The 19,031-nt window shown below is 36.7% G+C and overlaps 1 protein-coding gene across 5 annotated transcripts in view; it reads right to left on the bottom strand.

Annotated features, from left to right (window-relative positions):
• The window catches only part of FBXO38 (F-box protein 38), a 63,068-nt gene that overhangs the window by 23,240 nt on the left and 20,797 nt on the right, over window positions 1-19,031 (bottom strand). For all 5 annotated transcript variants that reach the window (XM_065918859.1, XM_065918861.1, XM_065918860.1 and 2 more), the window contains exons 8-12: window positions 16,278-16,371; window positions 15,220-15,350; window positions 10,367-10,537; window positions 8,585-8,727; window positions 7,508-7,718 (exon numbers count right to left, since the gene is read on the bottom strand). In XM_065918859.1, coding sequence (XP_065774931.1) covers window positions 7,508-7,718; window positions 8,585-8,727; window positions 10,367-10,537; window positions 15,220-15,350; window positions 16,278-16,371 — 750 coding nt within the window. The remainder of the gene's footprint in view (window positions 1-7,507; window positions 7,719-8,584; window positions 8,728-10,366; window positions 10,538-15,219; window positions 15,351-16,277; window positions 16,372-19,031) is intronic.

Below are 19,031 nucleotides of genomic sequence, written 5' to 3'. Positions count from 1 at the left end.
GCAGGAGTAGTAATACTCATATCAGATAAAATCAACTTTGAAATAAAGGCCGTGAAAAGAGACAAAGAAGGAAACTACATAATGATCAAAGGATCAATCCAAGAAGAAGATATAACAATTATAAATATATATGCACCCAACATAGGAGCACCGCAACATGTAAGGCAAATGCTAACAAGTATGAAAGGGGAAATTAACAGTAACACATTAATAGTGGGAGACCTTAATACTCCACTCACATCTATGGATAGATCAACCAAACAAAATTAGGAAGGAAACACAAACTTTAAATGATACAATGGACCAGTTAGACCTAATTGGTATCTGTAAGACATTTCACCCCCAAAACAATGAATTTCACCTTCTTCTCAAATGCACACAGAACATTCTCCAGGATAGATCACATCCTGGGCCATAAACCTAGCCTTGGTAAATTCAAAAACATTGAAACCATTTCAAACGTCTTTTCTGATCACAATGCAGTAAGATTAGATGTCAACTACAGGAAAAAAACTATTAAAAATACAAACATATGGAGGCTAAACAACATGCTTCTGAATAACCAACAAACCACAGAAAATCAGAAAAGGAATCAAAATGCACGTAGAAACAAATGAAAATGAAAACACGACAACCCAAAACATATGGGATTCAGTAAAAGCAATGCTAAGGGGAAAGTTCATAGCAATACAATCTTAACCTCAAGAAACAAGAGAAAAATCAAATAAATAACCTAACTTTACACCTAAAGCAACTAGAAAAAGAAGAAATGAAGAATGCCAGAGTTAGTAGAAGGAAAGAAATAATAAAAATTAGGGCAGAAATAAATGAAAAAGAAACAAGAGACTATAGCAAAAATCAGCAAAACTAAAAACTGGTTTTTGAGGAGATAAATAAAATAGACAAACCATTAGCCAAACTCATCAAGAAAAGGGAGAAGAATCAAATCAAAATTAGAAATGAAAATGGAGAAATCACAACAGACAACACAAATACAAAGGATCATAAGAGATTACTATCAGCAACTATATGGCAATAAAAAGGACAACTTGGAAGAAATGAATGAACTCTTAGAAAAGTATAACCTTCCAAGACTGAACCAGGAAGAAACAGAAAATCTTAACAGACCCATCACAAGCATGGAAATCAAAACTGTAATCAAAAATCTTCCAGCAAACAAAAGCCCAGGACCAGGTGGCTTCACAGGTGAACTCCACCAAAAATTTAGAGAAGAACTAACACCTATCTACTCAAACTCTTCCAGAAAATTGCAGAGGAAGGTAAACTGCCAAACTCATTCTGAGGCCACCTTCACCTTAAAACCAAAACCAGACAAAGATGCCACAAAAAAAGAAAACTATCACTGATGAACAATATCACTGATGAACACAAGATGCAAAAATCCTCAAAAAATTCTAGCAAACAGAATCCAACAACGTAGTAAAAAGATCATACATCATGACCAAGTGGGCTTTATCCCAGGGATGCAAGGATTCTTCAATATTCACAAATCAATGTGATACACCACATCAACAAATTGAAAGATAAAAACCATACGATTATCTCAATAGATGAAGATAAAAACCCTCCACAAAGCAGGCACAGAAGAAAAATAGCTCAACATAATAAAAGCCATATATGATAAATTCAACAGCTATTTATGATAAAAACCCTCCAGAAAGCAGGCATAGAAGGAACATACCTCAACATAATAAAAGCCATATATGATAAACTCACAGCAAACATTATCCTCAATGGAGAAAAACTGAAAGCATTCCCCCTAAAGTCAGGAACAAGACAAGGGTGCCCACTCTCACCACTACTATTCAACACAGTTTTGGAAGTTTTAGCCACAGCAATCAGAGAAGAAAAAGAAATAAGAGGAATCCAGATTGGAAAAGAAGAAGTAAAACGCTCACTGTTTGCAGATGACATGATCCTCTACAAAGAAAACCCTAAATGCACCACCAGAAAATTATTAGAGCTAATCAATGAATATAGTAAAGTTGCAGGATATAAAATTAACACACAGAAATCCCTTGCATTCCTATACACTAACAACGAGAAATCAGAAACAGAAATTAAGGAAACAATTTAATTCACCATTGCAAGGAAAAAAATAAAATACTTAGGAATAAATCTACCTAAAGGAATAAAAGACCTATATATAGAAAACTATAAAACACTGATGAAAGAAATCAAAGATGACACAAATAGCTGGAGAAATATACCATGTTCATGGATCAGAAGAATCAATGAAAATAAGTATAAACCCAAAGCAATCTATAGATTCAACACAATCCTTATCAAGCTACCAACAGTATTTTTCACAGAACCAGAAAAAATAATTTCACAATTTGTATGGAAATACAAAAAACGTCAAAGAGCCAAAGCAATCTTGAGAAAGAAGAATGCAACTGGAGGAATCAATCTGCCTGACTTCAGACTACACTACAAAGCTACAGTCATCAAGACAGTATGGTACTGGCACAAAGACAGAAATATAGATCAATGGAACAAAATAGAAAGCCCAGAGATAAATTCAAGCACCTAAGGACACCTTATCTTTGACAAAGGAGGCAAGAATATACAATTAAGTAAAAACAATCTCTTTAACAAGTGGTGCTGGGAAAACTGGTCAACCACCTGTAGAAGAGTGAAACTAGAACACTTTCTAACACCATACACAAAAATAAACTCAAAATGGATTAAAGATCTAAATTTAAGTCCAGAAACTATAAAACTCCTAGAGGAAAATGTAGGAAAAATACTCTCTCACATAAATCACAGCAGGATTCTCTATGACCCACCTCACAGAGTAATGGAAATATAAGCAAAAATAAACAAATGGGACCTAATTAAACTTAAAAGCTTTTGCACAACAAAGCAAACTATTAGCAAGGTGAAAAGACAGGCTTCAGAATGGGAGAAAATAACAGTAAACCAAGCAACTGACAAAGAATTAACCTCAAAAATATACAAGCAGCTCATGCAGCTCAATAGAAAATTAAATGACCCAATCAAAAAAATAGGCCAAAGAACTAAACAGACATTTCTCCAAAGAAGACATATAGATGGCTAACTAACACATGAAAAGCTGTTCAACATCACTCATTATTAGAGAAATGCAAATCAAAACTGCAATGAGGTACCATCTTATACCGATCACAATGGCTGCCATCAAAAGTCTACAAAACAATAAATGCCAGAGAAGGTGTGGAGAAAAGGGAACCCTCGAACACTATTGGTGGGAATGCAAACTAGTACAGCCACTATGGAGAACAGTATGGCGATTCCTTAAAAAACTGGAAATAGAACTGCCATATGACCCAGCAATCCCATTGCCAGGCATACACACTGAGGAAACCAAAACTGAAAGAGACACAAGTATCCTAATGTTCACTGCAGCACTGTTTATAATAGCTAGGAAAAGGAAGCATCCTAAATGTCCATTGGCAGAGAATGGATAAGAATGCTGTGGTAAATATACAAAATAGAATATTACTCAGCTATTAAAAAGAGCACATTTGAATCAGTTCTAATGAGGTGGTTGAAACTGGAGCCTATTATACAGAATGAAGTCAGAAAGAAAAAGAAAAACACCAATACAATATATTAACACATATATATGGAATTTAGAAAGATGATAACAATGACCCTATATGTGAGAAGCAAAAGAGACAGAGATATAATGAACAGACTTTTGGAGTCTGTGGGAGAAACTGAGGGTGGGATGATTTGAGAGAATAGCATTGAAACCTGTCTATCACCATATGTGAAACAGATCGCCAGTCCAGGTTCAATGGATGAGACAGGGCACTCAAAGGCAGTGCCCTGGGACAACCCTGAGGGATGGGAGGGGGAGGGAGGGAGGGGGCAGGGGGGTTCAGGATGGGGGACACATGTATACCCATTTGAGTCATGTCAATGTATGGTAAAAGCCACTATAATATTGTAATGTAATTAGCTTCCAATTAAAATAAATAATTTAAAAAAAAGAAAAGAAAGGATAATATCTCAATGGATGTCTTTGGTAATTAAATGAGATAATGGTACTTTGGGGCTAGGGAAGTTGCAAGTGATTCTTGGTTTTGATTTTTCTGTTTCAAAGTATTTTATCATTGAGAAGTACACCTTTTTCAGAACAATTTTAACTTACAGAAACTATGTAAGCTATCTTTTAATCAAATATCAATGCTTACCAAACATTCTGTTCAAGTGAAATGTTGTTTCAGTTATTAAAAAAAATCCTATTACCTAATATAATCATAAACCTTGATGGAGCTGAGCTATTTTTAAAGATACATTAACTGGTCTCTTTTATATATAAATTTGAGAACCACTGTCCAAAATAAATGCTGCAGAGCAGTTTCACTTAGTGGTTAATTTGCAGGGGTGGTGGTGAGGGAATGGAGTGGCACCCCACTTTTGAAAGCAGTAAGTACATGGGATTTATTTTAAATTCAGATAGAAAAACAGTTAATGATGTATAAATAAAACTATGCTTTAAAGTTATAATTACTTCAAAAGTAGTTATATCTAAATAACCTGGCAAAATGCTTTAGCAATTACAGAAGCATGATTTTGACAGATGGCAATATTGTTAGACAATGAGAATTGTTTAAAAAAATATGGATATCTCCTCCTGTTTTACAGTGCCGCAAAATGAAGGTAATGAATTGATATTCTCAGTTAACATAAGTAGTTCACAATAAAGCATTCTAAATCTTAAGTTTTGGAAGTGCAAATCTACGATGATAATATCCATAACCAAATTATTGAATCTTAGTAAATTAAACAGTACTCTGTATAACAATGAAAACATACTTTTGTTGGAGTCTATTACTTTCATGATAATGTTCACTAAAAAAACACCATATTTTATTTCAGTGGTTTATTAGCAAAGACACTTAACTTATATAAATTAAATGGCCTTTAAAATTTTACAATGCCCTTCTTTGACAGGCAATTACTTCATGCAAGCTGATTAAGTTAAATACAACAAGGCAACAGAGTGAGTGAATCTACTTCATTCTAGCACTAATCCAAAAGTTCATGCATGAAAAGTTCTAAAATTCTACAGTAAGTTAAGTCGACATGTGAATATCAACTTCAAACTAATGTTTAAAATATTGTTATGTTGGTACTTAAGGAGTACAAGCATCAATATTAGTCATTTCAACTAACATTCATTCCTCATGATCCCTTTTATTTTTAATCCCTATACCACTCTTTATGTTGTTTTTTTTCTGTTGTTTCTTTTATTTGAATTCTTTGCACTTCTAGTTTTGATGAAGAGCCACATGCCCTTTCTTCGGGTCTTTTTTTTTTTGGCTGTGCCTTGTGGCTTGTGGGTGCCATCCAGGGATGGAACCTGGGCCATGGCAGTGAAAGCACAGAGTCCTCACTACTAGACCGCCAGGGAATTCCCCACATCTTTATTTTTTATTTAAAAGAATTAACCTGACATGTATGTAATAATAAATACACATTAATATAGCATAAAGTTGGAAAGACCCATAGAGCCTAATGTTTCATGGCAATATTCACTTCTCTAAAATACTGCCACCATCTTTAGTATTCTTAGGTTTCCTCTGCTGAAGCTGTTGAGTTCCTCAATCTTGGCATTTTCGTCACTAATTCCTTTACTTCTCAGCACTTGAAGAAAACACATTTGACAAATACGGTACCTCAAGTTATTTGTTTTGTAATTATATCTCGTATGTATTGAACCTTAATTTCAAATGTTAGTAGATTTAAGTTTCATTGTTCTCTCTTAAATCAAATACAGTATTCTTGCATATGTTTTGGTTCATGTTGCATCACATATGACTTAACAATGAAAGGCATCCCCCATTCTATACATAGAAGTCAATGGCCCTGTAACTTTCTAGTGGAGTCTATACTCTGTCTAGTACATCAACTCCAAACACAACTGGGTTCATAGGATTTGGGGAGTGTTGCACTTCAAGAGCTGCACCAGCTTCCTACACATGGCTGGTGTTCTCTGAAGTCCAGATCCTTGTGATGGCATGCAAGGACAAGAAGGCAAAGAAACAACAGCTGACTCCACAATCTACTCCTTAACCCCTAGCACTTGCTAGCTCTGCACTTTTGTTTTTGTGTTTTAGGAGAGATTTAGCCAGAAGTTTGAAATGCCTAAAAGTACTCCTGTGGAAATCAGAAGTATGAAGTTGGATATAACTGCAATTACTTTAAAAAACAGAAATATCAAAGCTGAAAATAAAGGTTTAGAATTCAATAGTATATAGCTGGTACTGAAGGCATGAGACTGGATAAGCTTATAGAAAGAAAAAGGGAAAGCAAGGACAAGAGTAGAGGAGAGGAGGTGGAATAAGTGAAGGAACCTGAGGAGGCATGTCCAGTGAGATAGGAGGAAAAATCAGGAAAATGGTTTCAGAAAGGCCAAGAGAAGCAAATACCTTAGGAAGATAGAAGCGGACAACAGTGACAAATGCAGCTGAGATGAAATGTCAGAGAAGATACAAGTTGAGAAAAGATCACTAACCTTTATAAAAGAGCCACTGCTAACTTTGCCAAGAACCAAAATGGAGAGTTCTCTACAGAGAGAGCATGTAGGGTAGGGAAGTGAAGACAAAGCCTACAAATGATTCCTAGGTCAGGACCTGCATATACAGAGTGATCCTAAAGGAAATTATACACAGAATACTTTCATTATGAAAGTAATAAACACACCAGGGCACCCTATTTTCATTAATTACTCTGCCCAAGAGAATAAATGAAGGGGCAACAACTAAAAAAGTGGCTAAAAGAGATTCCTTTTCCAGTTCTTAAGTGTCAACTGAGAAACTGGAACATCTGTAAGGGAACAATTTCACTCCATTCTCACTCATCAATTTGGGCAGATGAAGCCTAATAACACATGGGGTGGCAGAGAGCAGGAGTTCAGTCAGTATCAAAGAACTGGATGGACAACTACATAAGTGAAATCCCATAGGTCCTTATTAGCTCATCTGCTTAATTTTCTGGGTGGTTTTGAAGACTTAATGGTGAGAGATATGTGAAGGGTTTCCAACACAATGTCTAACACATGTCTGGTATTCATTTTTCCATTCTTGGTACATCCAAAAATGATCTCCACATTCAAGTTCATTGATAAGAGGGAATACCTATTGTTTGGCAAGATACTGAAAGATGCTTCTTCACCCAAATCCTGACAGCTAAATCTCCATTAAGCCAGGCTTCTAAGGCTCACTGCACCCTAATCCTCATGGCATCTGAGTCCTTCCCTTTCTGTAAGTACCTCCAATAGATTCTATGGACAAGAGGCATCATAAAGACAACTTTGAAACAAGCAAGCAGACAGGCAAACTCCATCCACCCCATCAGCTGTTTTGTTAGCAAGGTTCCCCAATGTGTAAAGTGACAAGCTGAAATGGGTGAGAAGGGAACAGAATAAAGTCAGAGAAACATGACCCAAAGTAAAAATCATCTCTATCTGGAGCTCACAAAAGATCTGGGTTACCGTCGGCTGCAAACTGCTGCTCTCCTGGCTGCAAGTCTTGCCGGAAGTCATTCTCCTCATCTGAGTCATCTGGGTGATGGTGATTGTTGTCGTGGATGTTGGCATTATTCTGGGCATTATTATCATTGTCATTGTTGGAGTTCTGATTGCTAACAAGGGCCGAGGAAACCCCAATTCCTGTGCCTGCACTCAGACCAACCCGAGCACAGCCCTGAAGCAAGACAAAACCACATGCTTATTAATTTGGGTTAGAATAAAACACTGCAGTTTTAATATTCCTTCATTTCATCTTTATATAGAATACTTATATAGCACTTTATGAAATACTTTCACCTATTCATATAGAACCTCATTTAAGGCCCACAACACCTCAAGCAAGACAAAATTATTAGTCTTGATTTACAGATGATGACATGCACAATGGGAAGGGATCTGCCCAACAGTGTATGACCAGTATGTGGTAGAGCTGAGACTTGAAATCCAATAATTTGTCCTCAAACCCTGAGCTTTCCCTACTATACAGCACTGCTTCAACAGTGAGGGTATAACCATTAAGAATTGACAAGAGAGAACCTAATTCGTTGAAATATTAAGTTTCTATTACAATAAGTTAAGTTTCTATATACATTAAGAAGTTTTAAAATAATATTTTGTACAACTGGGCAACTTCAGATTTCCCCAGATATCTAACTGAAAAGGAGAGGAGCAGCAAAAGAAAACATCCAAAATAAGTTCCTAATCCTTACTTAGATGTTGGGTTGCTAATTAGAGATCTAATCTTTAAACTAACTACTCTTAAGTAATAATTTTTGCTTTAGCTCAAATTTCCACCTTTGCTCTTACATTAACTTTATAAACCTGATGGAGACAGCTTTCCACTTACTTTTTCTTTTATCTGGAAACCCCTTAGTACTCACTCATAAGAACATGTGGCCATTCCTTATTATAACCTTTATGCCTTCCTTCACTGAGGCTGGCAGTAAAAAGTCAAATTATATCATTTGTAAAGGTACATCATTAGGGAAAAAATTACTTAGGTTGTTTCTTGAGTAAAAAACTCTTTCAAATGTGACTTACTTTGGGCGGTTCACGAAACATTTGGTCCAGTGAAATAAACTCCAAGCTAGGCAACAATTCAATAAACTGGCCGAAGGAGTCCAGCTTCAAAGCATGGCAACGCACTAAGTTGATATCAACCAATCGAGTCCACCTTGAGTGGTCTGTTGAAGAAATGACATGGCCAGAGAAAATACATAACTAACACTTTCTCCATTACTCATGAATTTTGCCATAGGTCACAAAGACTTTCCAACCCATTTTCTTTGTGTAAATTTTATCTTATTTCATGATCTCTAATACTTAATGACTAAACTATGATGTCTCCTTACCCAATTTCATGAGAACCAGATGGACTGGAAATTGTTAACTTAAACGTTAGTCTGTCTTTGTTTAAATGTGATTCACTTAAAACCTACATGCCTATTTAACTCCAGGACACTAGTTAAAAGAAATGTTGGTGTATTCCTTTAATAAAACATTACGCAGCTACTAAAAGAATGAATAACTGAGTAAGTTTGCTAATATGGAGAGCTCTCCAAAATATTCTCAGTGCAAAATACAAGTTACAGGACAATGTATATACATAGTAAGGTCCTTATGTATACAGAAATCATTTTTAAATGCTATACATGTATAGGCTGCAAATGCACAAAATAACCTGTCCAGAAGAATATATGAGAAACCATTGACGGTGGTTACCTTTGAGAAGAGGAGGCCTTTCATTTTGTACCTTTCTGTACTGTTTGATACTGTTTATCAAGTGCATGTATTACTTTTAGTTTTTAAGTGTTAACAGGAGTTCTGAGTGATGTGATTATAGGCCATTTTTTATTTTCTTCTTTATACTCTTCTGTATTTAAGAAAACAAACAAACCAAAAACCCAATAAATGTTATTTTTTTAAAGTGATCTATGCCGGCTACAACCTAAAATTTGTACTTTCCAATAGCTTTCTGGTGCAGCTGGGCAAGGGGTAGAACTTCTCTTCTCATGGGTGAGACATGGCCATTCTAATGAGTGATCTCAGCAGAGGCTCAGGAGCCTTGTAACAGGTCTGGAGGTGGGTTTTGTGTGGAGCTGTAGTATCCCTGTGTGGTGGTTCAGACAGCTGTCAGTGGTGGTTTGCAGATGTCAGTGAGAGGGCCTGGTTTGGTACGAGGATGTCAAAATGAAACGTCTCTAGCTCTAACTTTATTAAACGCTTGTGAATTTGGATATTTAGGAAGTGCCTTAAAAAAAATAAACAGCATTACTCCCTTAGCGGGGTGGGGGAAATAAAACTCCTCTCATAAGGAAAAATACCAAGTGTAAAAGTCACACTTCTGTACCCAAGGGATCAGGCAGGGAGATATCATCTGAAGTAGCCTAAAATTTTAAGGTGATAGAAAATTTCACTACATGTTGAGTATGTCACCTATTTCAAGTTTTTAAAATACATAACTACTTTGTCTGTTCAGATGATATGCCATTTTAAGGTAACACAGAGAAAACAACCATAATATGCCAGGCAACAATTCCTAAGCTTAATTTTACGTGCCCGGCCCAAAGAAAAACACATAACAATTAGCGCAACTGAATCTATTATCTCGACAGTGCAAATTTCTAGGCAGAGAATCTCAGGAGTTCAAAGAGGCGTTGAAAGTATTTCCAACTCAGTTATCAAAGGCTCCCAGAGCTGCTATGAACAATCTATATAAAAATCTACATTTTACATGAGGAATGTTAATTAATGCCATACAGAAAACAAAGATATGTATTATTTTGACATCAATAAAATATAGCTGTATTTAAGATATAGTACCTGAGATCCAATTGTATGGGTTATGTAGATGGGGGCAATTATAAATTGCCAGATATTTGATACAGGAGAAAACTTCATTGACTGCCTTCATCCCTATATCAGTGATAATACCAGGATTTTCCACCACATCAGCCAAACCATACTTCACCAGATCTGCATTAGCCATTCTGCCTAGAAAGAGATTTAAAAAACAAAAAAGATTCTTAACTGTCATGGAATCTTGACAACTTAAATTGTCAACTCTTTAACATCCAATATGATTACTCTCTATGATCGTCCTGCTTCATCTGTCCATCGTCAGGTTCAGATACAATCTTAGGTTAGGTATTCTGTACAAACGGTAGTCTTTATTTTGCAAAATAAAAATTTATGTTAAAAGTTAAGGGACAGCTAGCAGATTATTTTCAATTGTCCAGAAAAGGAAAAAAAGAATGTGAGGTCTTAAAGCAAAACTGATGGATACATTGTACTGGTTTACACTTATGGTGAAGTTTTATTAGCTTTTAAAAAGAAAAATAAAAATGTAACTCTCTGGGACTTCCCTGGTGGCCCAGTGGTAAAGAATCCACCCTGCAATGCAATGGATGTGGCTTTTATCCCTGGTTGGGGAAAGAAGATCCTACATGCCATGGAGCAACTAAACCCACACGCCACACAGCAGAGACTGTGTGATGCACTGAAAGATCTCGCATGATGCCATGAAGAACAATTTAGACCCAACACAGCCAAAGTAATTATTTAAAATGTAACTCTTTCACTCTATAAGGATAATGTTTTTCAAATCAGGTGTGGCCATGTGCAGAGAAGAGTGAATTTTGAGAATTTGGATCCATTTTTAGAACTACAGTATTGGTTAGTAAATATTTATACTTTAGAGAGTGGACTTTTAACTCAAACAACACATATCCATTCTCTCTGTCTTTGGGCTTTAGGGTCTACTGTCTTGTCAGAGAGTAGGGGCTGGGTTTAGTAAAACATTATCCGCCAGTCTAGATTATGCCACTGGATATCACACTGTGTCTCTTGCTTCCTATCATTATTCCTGCCACCTGCCTGATCTTTACTCTATAGGATGGTCCACTTTACTACGAGCAATCTGAAGGAAAACTAGACTCTGCCTCGTTAGTTTACAGTTACATTTTCAATGTATCATACTGGGATATTTCCATCATAATACTGGGATATAGGAACCCAATAAATGTCTCTCACAATCCCAGCAATCAAAACTGACACAAACTACAAAGAAAACACTGTTGCTCTGGTGAAGCTGTCCTGCCCATTACTGGGATTTACTCCCAACTCTTAAATTTCTCTTTCCATATAATTCATGGTCTTGCTCCTAGGGTCCCTGTTTTTTCTATTTACTGCCATTCTTGGACATTTCACCTTAACCAATTCTTCATAATTTTGCTGAGAAATACTCTTTAGTCTCCTGGTAAAGACTTTGTTCTTGCCCTGTGAACTATAATTTGCCTTCTCCCTATGATTAGGTTCATCTTGAATTGATCCCAAGTGGGTGTTTCCAGCATTACTGCTGCAGCCTAACATGATAAATCCATGTCTTACATTCATTCCTTTCAGACCTGTTCCTATTTTTAGGGTCTCCTGATTGTCACACTTCTTCAGAACCCTGATCACATCACCTAGGACTTAAGATTCTTTTTCCTTCAGCCAGAGGTCAGCTAGAAGTAAAAGCTACCAGTTACTGAACCTTTTTTTTTTTTGAGATTTATGTATTTTACTTATGGCTGCGCTGGGTCTTCTTACTGCACACAAGCTTTCTCTAGTTGCGGTGAGCTACTCTTTGTTATGGTGCTTTGAGCTACTCTGAGTGAGGACTCCTCTTTGTTGCAGTGCATGGGCTTCTCATCGTGGTAGCTTCCCGTATAGCACAGGCTCTAGGGCACTTGGGCTCCAGCAGTTGAGGCTCGAGGGAGTGTTGGCTCAGTAGTTGTGGCACACAGACTTAGTTGCTCAGGGGTATGTGGGATTTTCCTGGACCAGGGATTGAACCCACATCCCCTGCACTGGCTCTTTACCACTGAGCCACCAGGGAAGCCCTACTGAATGCTTTCTAAGTGTAAGAGAATATAAAAGTCCATGTTTTCTCACTTGTCAAACGGATATGAGACCATTTTCTACCTTTTTATTGGATGATTTGAAGCCAAGAAATGATCTGCCCCAGGTCCCATGAGTAATAAAATTCCATCTCATTCCTTCTTTCCAAAGTCCCAACACTAAAGACTATTCTATACTTCTCCTGAATCTGAATGAGTTTTACATCCCAACCTTCCCACAAAGCTCTGAAATCATGAATTCATGTAAACAAAGGATCCCTCTCTAAGTATTCATCCTTGGATCACTTTTCTTACATTCCTAGTACACAGCATCTACTTTTCAGCACATCCATTTCCCCAACCTGGCACTGCCACTTTTACCATAAACCTATGGGGACAAAGGTGATATTTCTATATTTTGCCAGAATCTCTGGAACAAAGAACTGACACAAGTTTTACCAGGAGCCACCCCAACCTCCTGGAAAGATGTTTCAAAATCTAAATGGCTGAGAGGTAAGAGATAAAGTGACAGAGTGTAAGCAGTGACCTGTAATCTCTCCATGTTTGTTAGAGGCACCTGGCAGCTATTCTCATACAGAGAATCCCAGACTTAACTTTGGAGTAACAGAGGAAAGTACATATATAGGAGAAATGGGTGAACTGTAGCAAATATGAAGAATTACTTATAAAAGGATAGCTTAGAGATTATTAAGTATAAAGAAGACTATGAAATAAGCTATGTTGCAAAACATAAGATAATAGTAGTCAAAAAGTAAAGTGTTTTCAAATGAAAGTGTGTGTTGAGGAGAAACAAACACTACTGAGAAATAGCAGGTTATAAAGACAATTCTCAGTGGACGTAAAATATAGTCATCATCAAATGACTACACAAATTTCATCAAGTTTTTAGCTTTTAGGAAGAACAAAAATCAAGACTTCAGAAAAAACACCAATTACCAATAATAACTTTAACTATTACTATTAACTTAAAATTTTAAGTTACCATATAGTAATATATATAACATATTTTCAGTTCCTATATAACAACTTAAAATTATTAGCTTAACAAAATTAAGCTAAAGCTAATAATTTTCAGTTACTATATACACTTGTAGAAACAGAGAATGTTAGCAACTTCACTGAAAAAGGAAAAACAGTCATATTGTTTGATCTGGATTGTCTTAAGAAATCAAGGTTGTTGAGAGAAATCTCAGATAGGCAGATGATACCACTCTAATGGTAAAAAGGTGAAGAGGAACTAAAGAGCCTCTTAATGAGGGTTAAAGAGAGTGAAAAAGCTGACTTGAAACTCAAATGTTAAAAAAACTAAGATCATGGCATCTAGTCCCATCATTTCATGGCAAATAGAAGGGGGAAAAGTGGAAGCAGTGACAGATTTTATTTTCTTGGGCTCCAAAATCACTGTGGATGGTGACTGCAACCCTGAAATTAAAATATCCTTGCTCCATGGAAGAAAAGCAATGACAAACCTAGACAGTGTATTCAAAAATAGAGACATCACTTTGCCAACAAAGGTCCATATAGTCAAAACTATGGTTTTTCTAGTAGTCATGTACAGACATGAGAGGTGAACCATAAAGAACGCTAAGCGTTGAAGAGCTGATGCTTTTGAACTGTGGTACGGAAGACTCTTGAGAGTCCCTTGGACTACAAAGAGGTCAAACCAGTCAATCTTAAAGAAAATCAACTCTGAATATTAATTGAAAGGACTGATGCTAAAGCTCTAATAATTTTGGCCACCTGATGCAGAGTCGACTCAAGACCCTGATGCTAGGAAAGACTGAAGGCAAAACAAGGGGGCAGCAGAGGATCAGATGGTTAGATAGTATCACTGACTCAATGAATCTGAGCAAAACTCCAGGACATGAATTTGATCAAAACTCCAGGACATGAATTTGACCAAACTCCAGGAGACAGTGGAGGACAGAGGAGCCTGGCATGCTGCACTCCATGGGGTTGTAAAGAGTTGCCCATGACTCAGCAATTGAACAACAAAAACAACAAAGTCCTCATGTTCTGTTACAATGCAAATTAGACCCAAAGAAAAAACGCCACCTGGTATGACACTGAGATTTTAAGAAAGACTTGTTATAAGTTACATGAGTAAGAAACCAATTCTTGCAAAAATAAAAACATGCTGATGGTGTAAATGTTTTTGCATGTCTGACTACTGTCATGTGGGAAAAAGTTTGAACAGTGAACTGACATGCATTCAAACCCAAAGGATTGAGTTCCCAATTTTAAATACATTCCAGAAAATGCTGTGAATAAGCCTTCCAACAGCAGTTATCATTAAATGAATACTGACCAAAATATGCTAACACTATCAGAAAATCCAGAATCCCCAGCGGGCTTATTATGAAAATGAAGAGCAGGGGTAGGGCCTGGGACCTCATCTGAGAGGACCATCAAAAGCTTCAAGAAGTGTGGTAGATCAAATTCAGCAAATAGAAGCAAGGATGACATTCTGTGAAAACAATGAAGTAGAACGGGAAAGAAACTTGGGGAGCAAAGTGGAGACAATATCAAATATAGATAAGGATCTTTTTTTGGGTAGAGAACCACTTCATTTTCTGTAATCTGCTAATATCAGAGGCAATATAGGAAAAAAAAAATCACTGGCACTTCAAGTTCAAATTTTTCAAGAAGTGAGAGCACCTGAGATTTTAAGTATCTTTATGTCTAAGAAAATAATGGCACATCCAAATTTAGGGTTCACTTTGTCAAGTAAGTTCCCAACAATAATTTTAGGGGAGTAAATGAGCTAATTCTTACTCTGCAGCAAAAACTCATCTACATATCCCAGATGAAGGGTTTCAAACTGGGGGAATTCCAACTCTGCCATCTTTAGGGCGGAAAAGACGCCATCTTTGGTTAGGGAAGGCTGGATCCGAACTTCATGTAACCTATGAACAAGACACACATAAAAGAATAAAATGAAAGCCATCAGAATAGAAGATTCTTCCTAATGTAAGGCTCTGAAAGAAGTTTATCGTACTGAAGTGTCAAATGCAAAAACACTGCCTCCTCCATGAAAAAATATCAGAGATGCTTCCTTTAAAAGAGCATCTTATAAAAGTGAGGGCACATCTCGTGTACACTAAAGTCACAGTAAGAATGAATTATAATAATCTTATATCCTTTTTGGTAATTTCCTAAACCTGATTAAGTCAAGGCAAGAATCTGGTATTTCTTTAATACCTTTTAGAGGGTCCCGTTTTTAACAAAGAATCTAGTCCTATAGTAGGTAACAATATCTATTTGCTTAAATACAGTTTATTTATACTCTTCATATTCTATGATGGAAAGGAAGACTTTAATTTTTTAAAATTCAGTTTAAATATTATAAAAGAAGAGGTAGACTTTTGATATGTGGGAAATAGTAAATATGGCATAAAGTGATGTGAAGATAGGTTAAAAATTTAAAAGTGTTAAAGGTCAGGATGCTGAAAAAGCTGACTTAAAACAGTGGTTTCTAAATAGCAATTATCACCAACTAAAACAATTCAGAAAACTGTCCAGAGGATGAAACAGCGGCTCCTGACCAAGTATCAGTACTGACTTCTGTTGGAATCTCAGGTACTTCCAGGTAACTGGCAGCTTTTCTCTGATGAGATCATGCCCATTTTAACACTTGCTGGGTCTGGAGTACAGCTCAGTTGGTCATCAGTTGTACAGAAGACTTCCCCTAAATGATAACCTACTGCTATTTAAACAACTTCTCTGTATTTTAAATCTGAAAAAGTCATGATCAAACATCATATATATATTCTGCCAATTTTTATAAAACAGAAAAAAACATAGTTCTGACCCAATGTGAAAAGAAAACATACCTACGGGCAGCAGTGATGATGAGGTAACCAAGATCTACTTCAAGTGCATTTTTACAAGCTCCCAAAACAATAGTGTGCAAATTTCGAAAACCACCTAGTTAAAGGAAAAAAGGAACAAAAACAATTATCATCCCATTTGATCATAGCACTTTCTTTTTTTTTTCTCTCTTTTATCATTTATTTTTATTAGTTGGAGGCTAATTACTTTACAATATTGTAGTGGGTTTTGCCATACATTGACTGAATCAGCCATGGATTTACATGTGTTCGCCATGCTGATCCCCCCTCCCACTTTCCTCCCCATCTCTTCCCTTTGGGTCTTCCCAGTGCACCAGCCCTGAGCACTTGTCTCATGCATCCAACCTGGGCTGGTGATCTGTTTCACACCTGATAATAGACATGTTTCAATGCTATTCTCTCAGATCATCCCACCCTCGCCTTCTCCTAGAGGCTGAAAGTCTGTTCTATATACCTGTGTCTCTTTTTCTGTCCTGCATATAGGGTTATTGTTACCATCTTTTTAAATTCCATATATGTGTGTTAGTATACTGTATTGATGTTTATATTTCTGGCTCACTTCACTCTGTATAATGGGCTCCAGTTTCATCCATCTCATTAGAACTGATTCAAATGAATTCTTTTTAATGGCTGAGTAATATTCCATGGTGTATATGTACCATAGCTTTCTTATCCATTCGTCTGCTGATGGGCATCTAGGTTGCTTCCAAGTCCTGGCTATTATAAACAGTGCTGTGATGAACATTGGGGTGCACGTGTCTCTTTCAGATCTGGTTTCCTTGGTGTGTATGCCCAGGAGTGGGATTGCTGTGACCATAGCACTTTTTCAATAAAGCATTTATATACACTTTCAGTGATAATTGTTTAGGTGTAATCATTTTAGTGCTTGTACATAACATTGTGGTTTTAATTTTCATTTCTCTATGATCAGTGAAATTTACCATATTTTCATGTTTACTACCATTCAGATATCCTCTTTCGAAAGATCTTTTCTATTCAAAATGTTTTCCTATTTTTCCTATTGTTTCTGACTCTCTCACTAGTATTAGTTCTTTTTGTATTCTAAATACATAAATTAGAATTTATGTATTTTAAATTCTTTCAGTTCAGTTGCTCAGTTGTGTCCAACTCTTTGCAACCCCATGAACTACAGCACACCAGGCCTCCTTGTCCATCACCAATTCCCAGAGTTTACTCAAATTCATGTCCATTGAGTCAGTGATGCCATCCAACCATCTCATCCTCTGTTGTCCCCTTTTCTTCCCACCTTCAATCTTTCCCAGCATCAGAGTCTTTTCAACGAGTCAGTTCTTCACACCAGGTGGCCAAAGTATTGGAGTTTCAGCTTCAATATCAGTCCTTCCAATGAACATCCAGGACTGATCTCCTTTAGGATGGACTGGTTGGATCTCCTTACAGTCCAAGGGACTCTCAAGAGTCTTCTCCAACACCACAGTTCAAAAAGTATCAATTCTTTGGCACTCAGCTTTCTTTATAGTCCAACTCTCCCACCCATACATGACTACTGGAAAAAAACATAGCCTTGACTAGACTGACCTTTGTTGGCAAAGTAATGTTTCTCTTTTTTAATATGCTGTATAGGCTGGTCATAACTTTTCTTACAAGGAGTAAGTGTCTTTTAATTTCATGGCTGTAGTCACCATCTGCAGTGATTTTGGAGTCCAGAAAAATAAAAGTCAGCCACTGTTTCCCCATCTATTTGCCATGAAGGGATGCAGCTGGATGCCATGATCTTAGTTTTCTGAATGTTGGGCTTTAAACCAACTTCTTCACTCTCCTCGTTCACTTTCATCAAGAGGCTCTTTAGTTCTTCTTCACTTTCTGCTCTAAGGGTGGTATTATCTGCATATCTGAGGTTATTGATAAACTTGGCAATCTTGATTCTAGCTTGTGCTTCCTCCAGCCCAGCGTTTCTCATGATGTATTATTCTGCACAGAAGCTAAATAAGCAGGGTGATAATATATAGATGCACTCCTTTTCCTATTTAGAACCAGTCTGTTGTTCCATGTCCAGTTCTAACTGTTGCTTCCTGACAGATTTCTCAAGACGCAGGTCAGGTAGTCTGGTATTCCCATCTCTTTCAAAATTTCCCACAGTTTATTGTGATCCACATAGTCAAAGGCTTTGGCAAAGTCAATAAAGCAGGAACAGATGTTTTTCTGGAACTCTCTTGCTTTTTTGATGATCAAGTGGATGTTGGCAATTTGATCTCTGGTTCCTCTGCCTTTTCTAAAACCAACTTGAACATCTGGAAGTTCACGGATCACGTATTGTTGAAGTCTGGCTTAGAGAATTTTGAGCATTACTTTGTATTCTAAATATTCATCTGACAGCTGTACTGCAAATAGCTTCTCCCACTCTGTAGCTTGATTTTTTTACTCGAGCTCTCACTTATGCCTTTTGATGAACAACAACAAAAAGTCTTTATTTCAATTTAGCACAGTTTACCAATTTTTTTCTTTATGGTAAATGGTTTTTGATGTATAAATCTCTGCCCAACAATGTTAAAGAAGACATTCTCCAAACTTTTCTTTTGAAAAGTTTATTTTTTCTATTTGGATCTATGATTTTTATAGAATTAACTATTGTGTGAGATATTCTGGCTCCTTAAGTAAAATTAGAGTTGTTCTTAAACACTTATTAGGGAAGAAAAGTCTCCGCTGCTCTTTTAAGCCATTTAAGCAAATTCTTGGCTTTTGGCACCTCTCTCTAGG

This window comes from Muntiacus reevesi, chromosome 1 (genome assembly GCF_963930625.1).
Source record: "Muntiacus reevesi chromosome 1, mMunRee1.1, whole genome shotgun sequence".
Classification (NCBI taxonomy): domain Eukaryota; kingdom Metazoa; phylum Chordata; class Mammalia; order Artiodactyla; family Cervidae; genus Muntiacus; species Muntiacus reevesi.
Note: the sequence above shows the minus strand (reverse complement) of the source record. Positions and strands in the feature narration are given on the sequence as shown.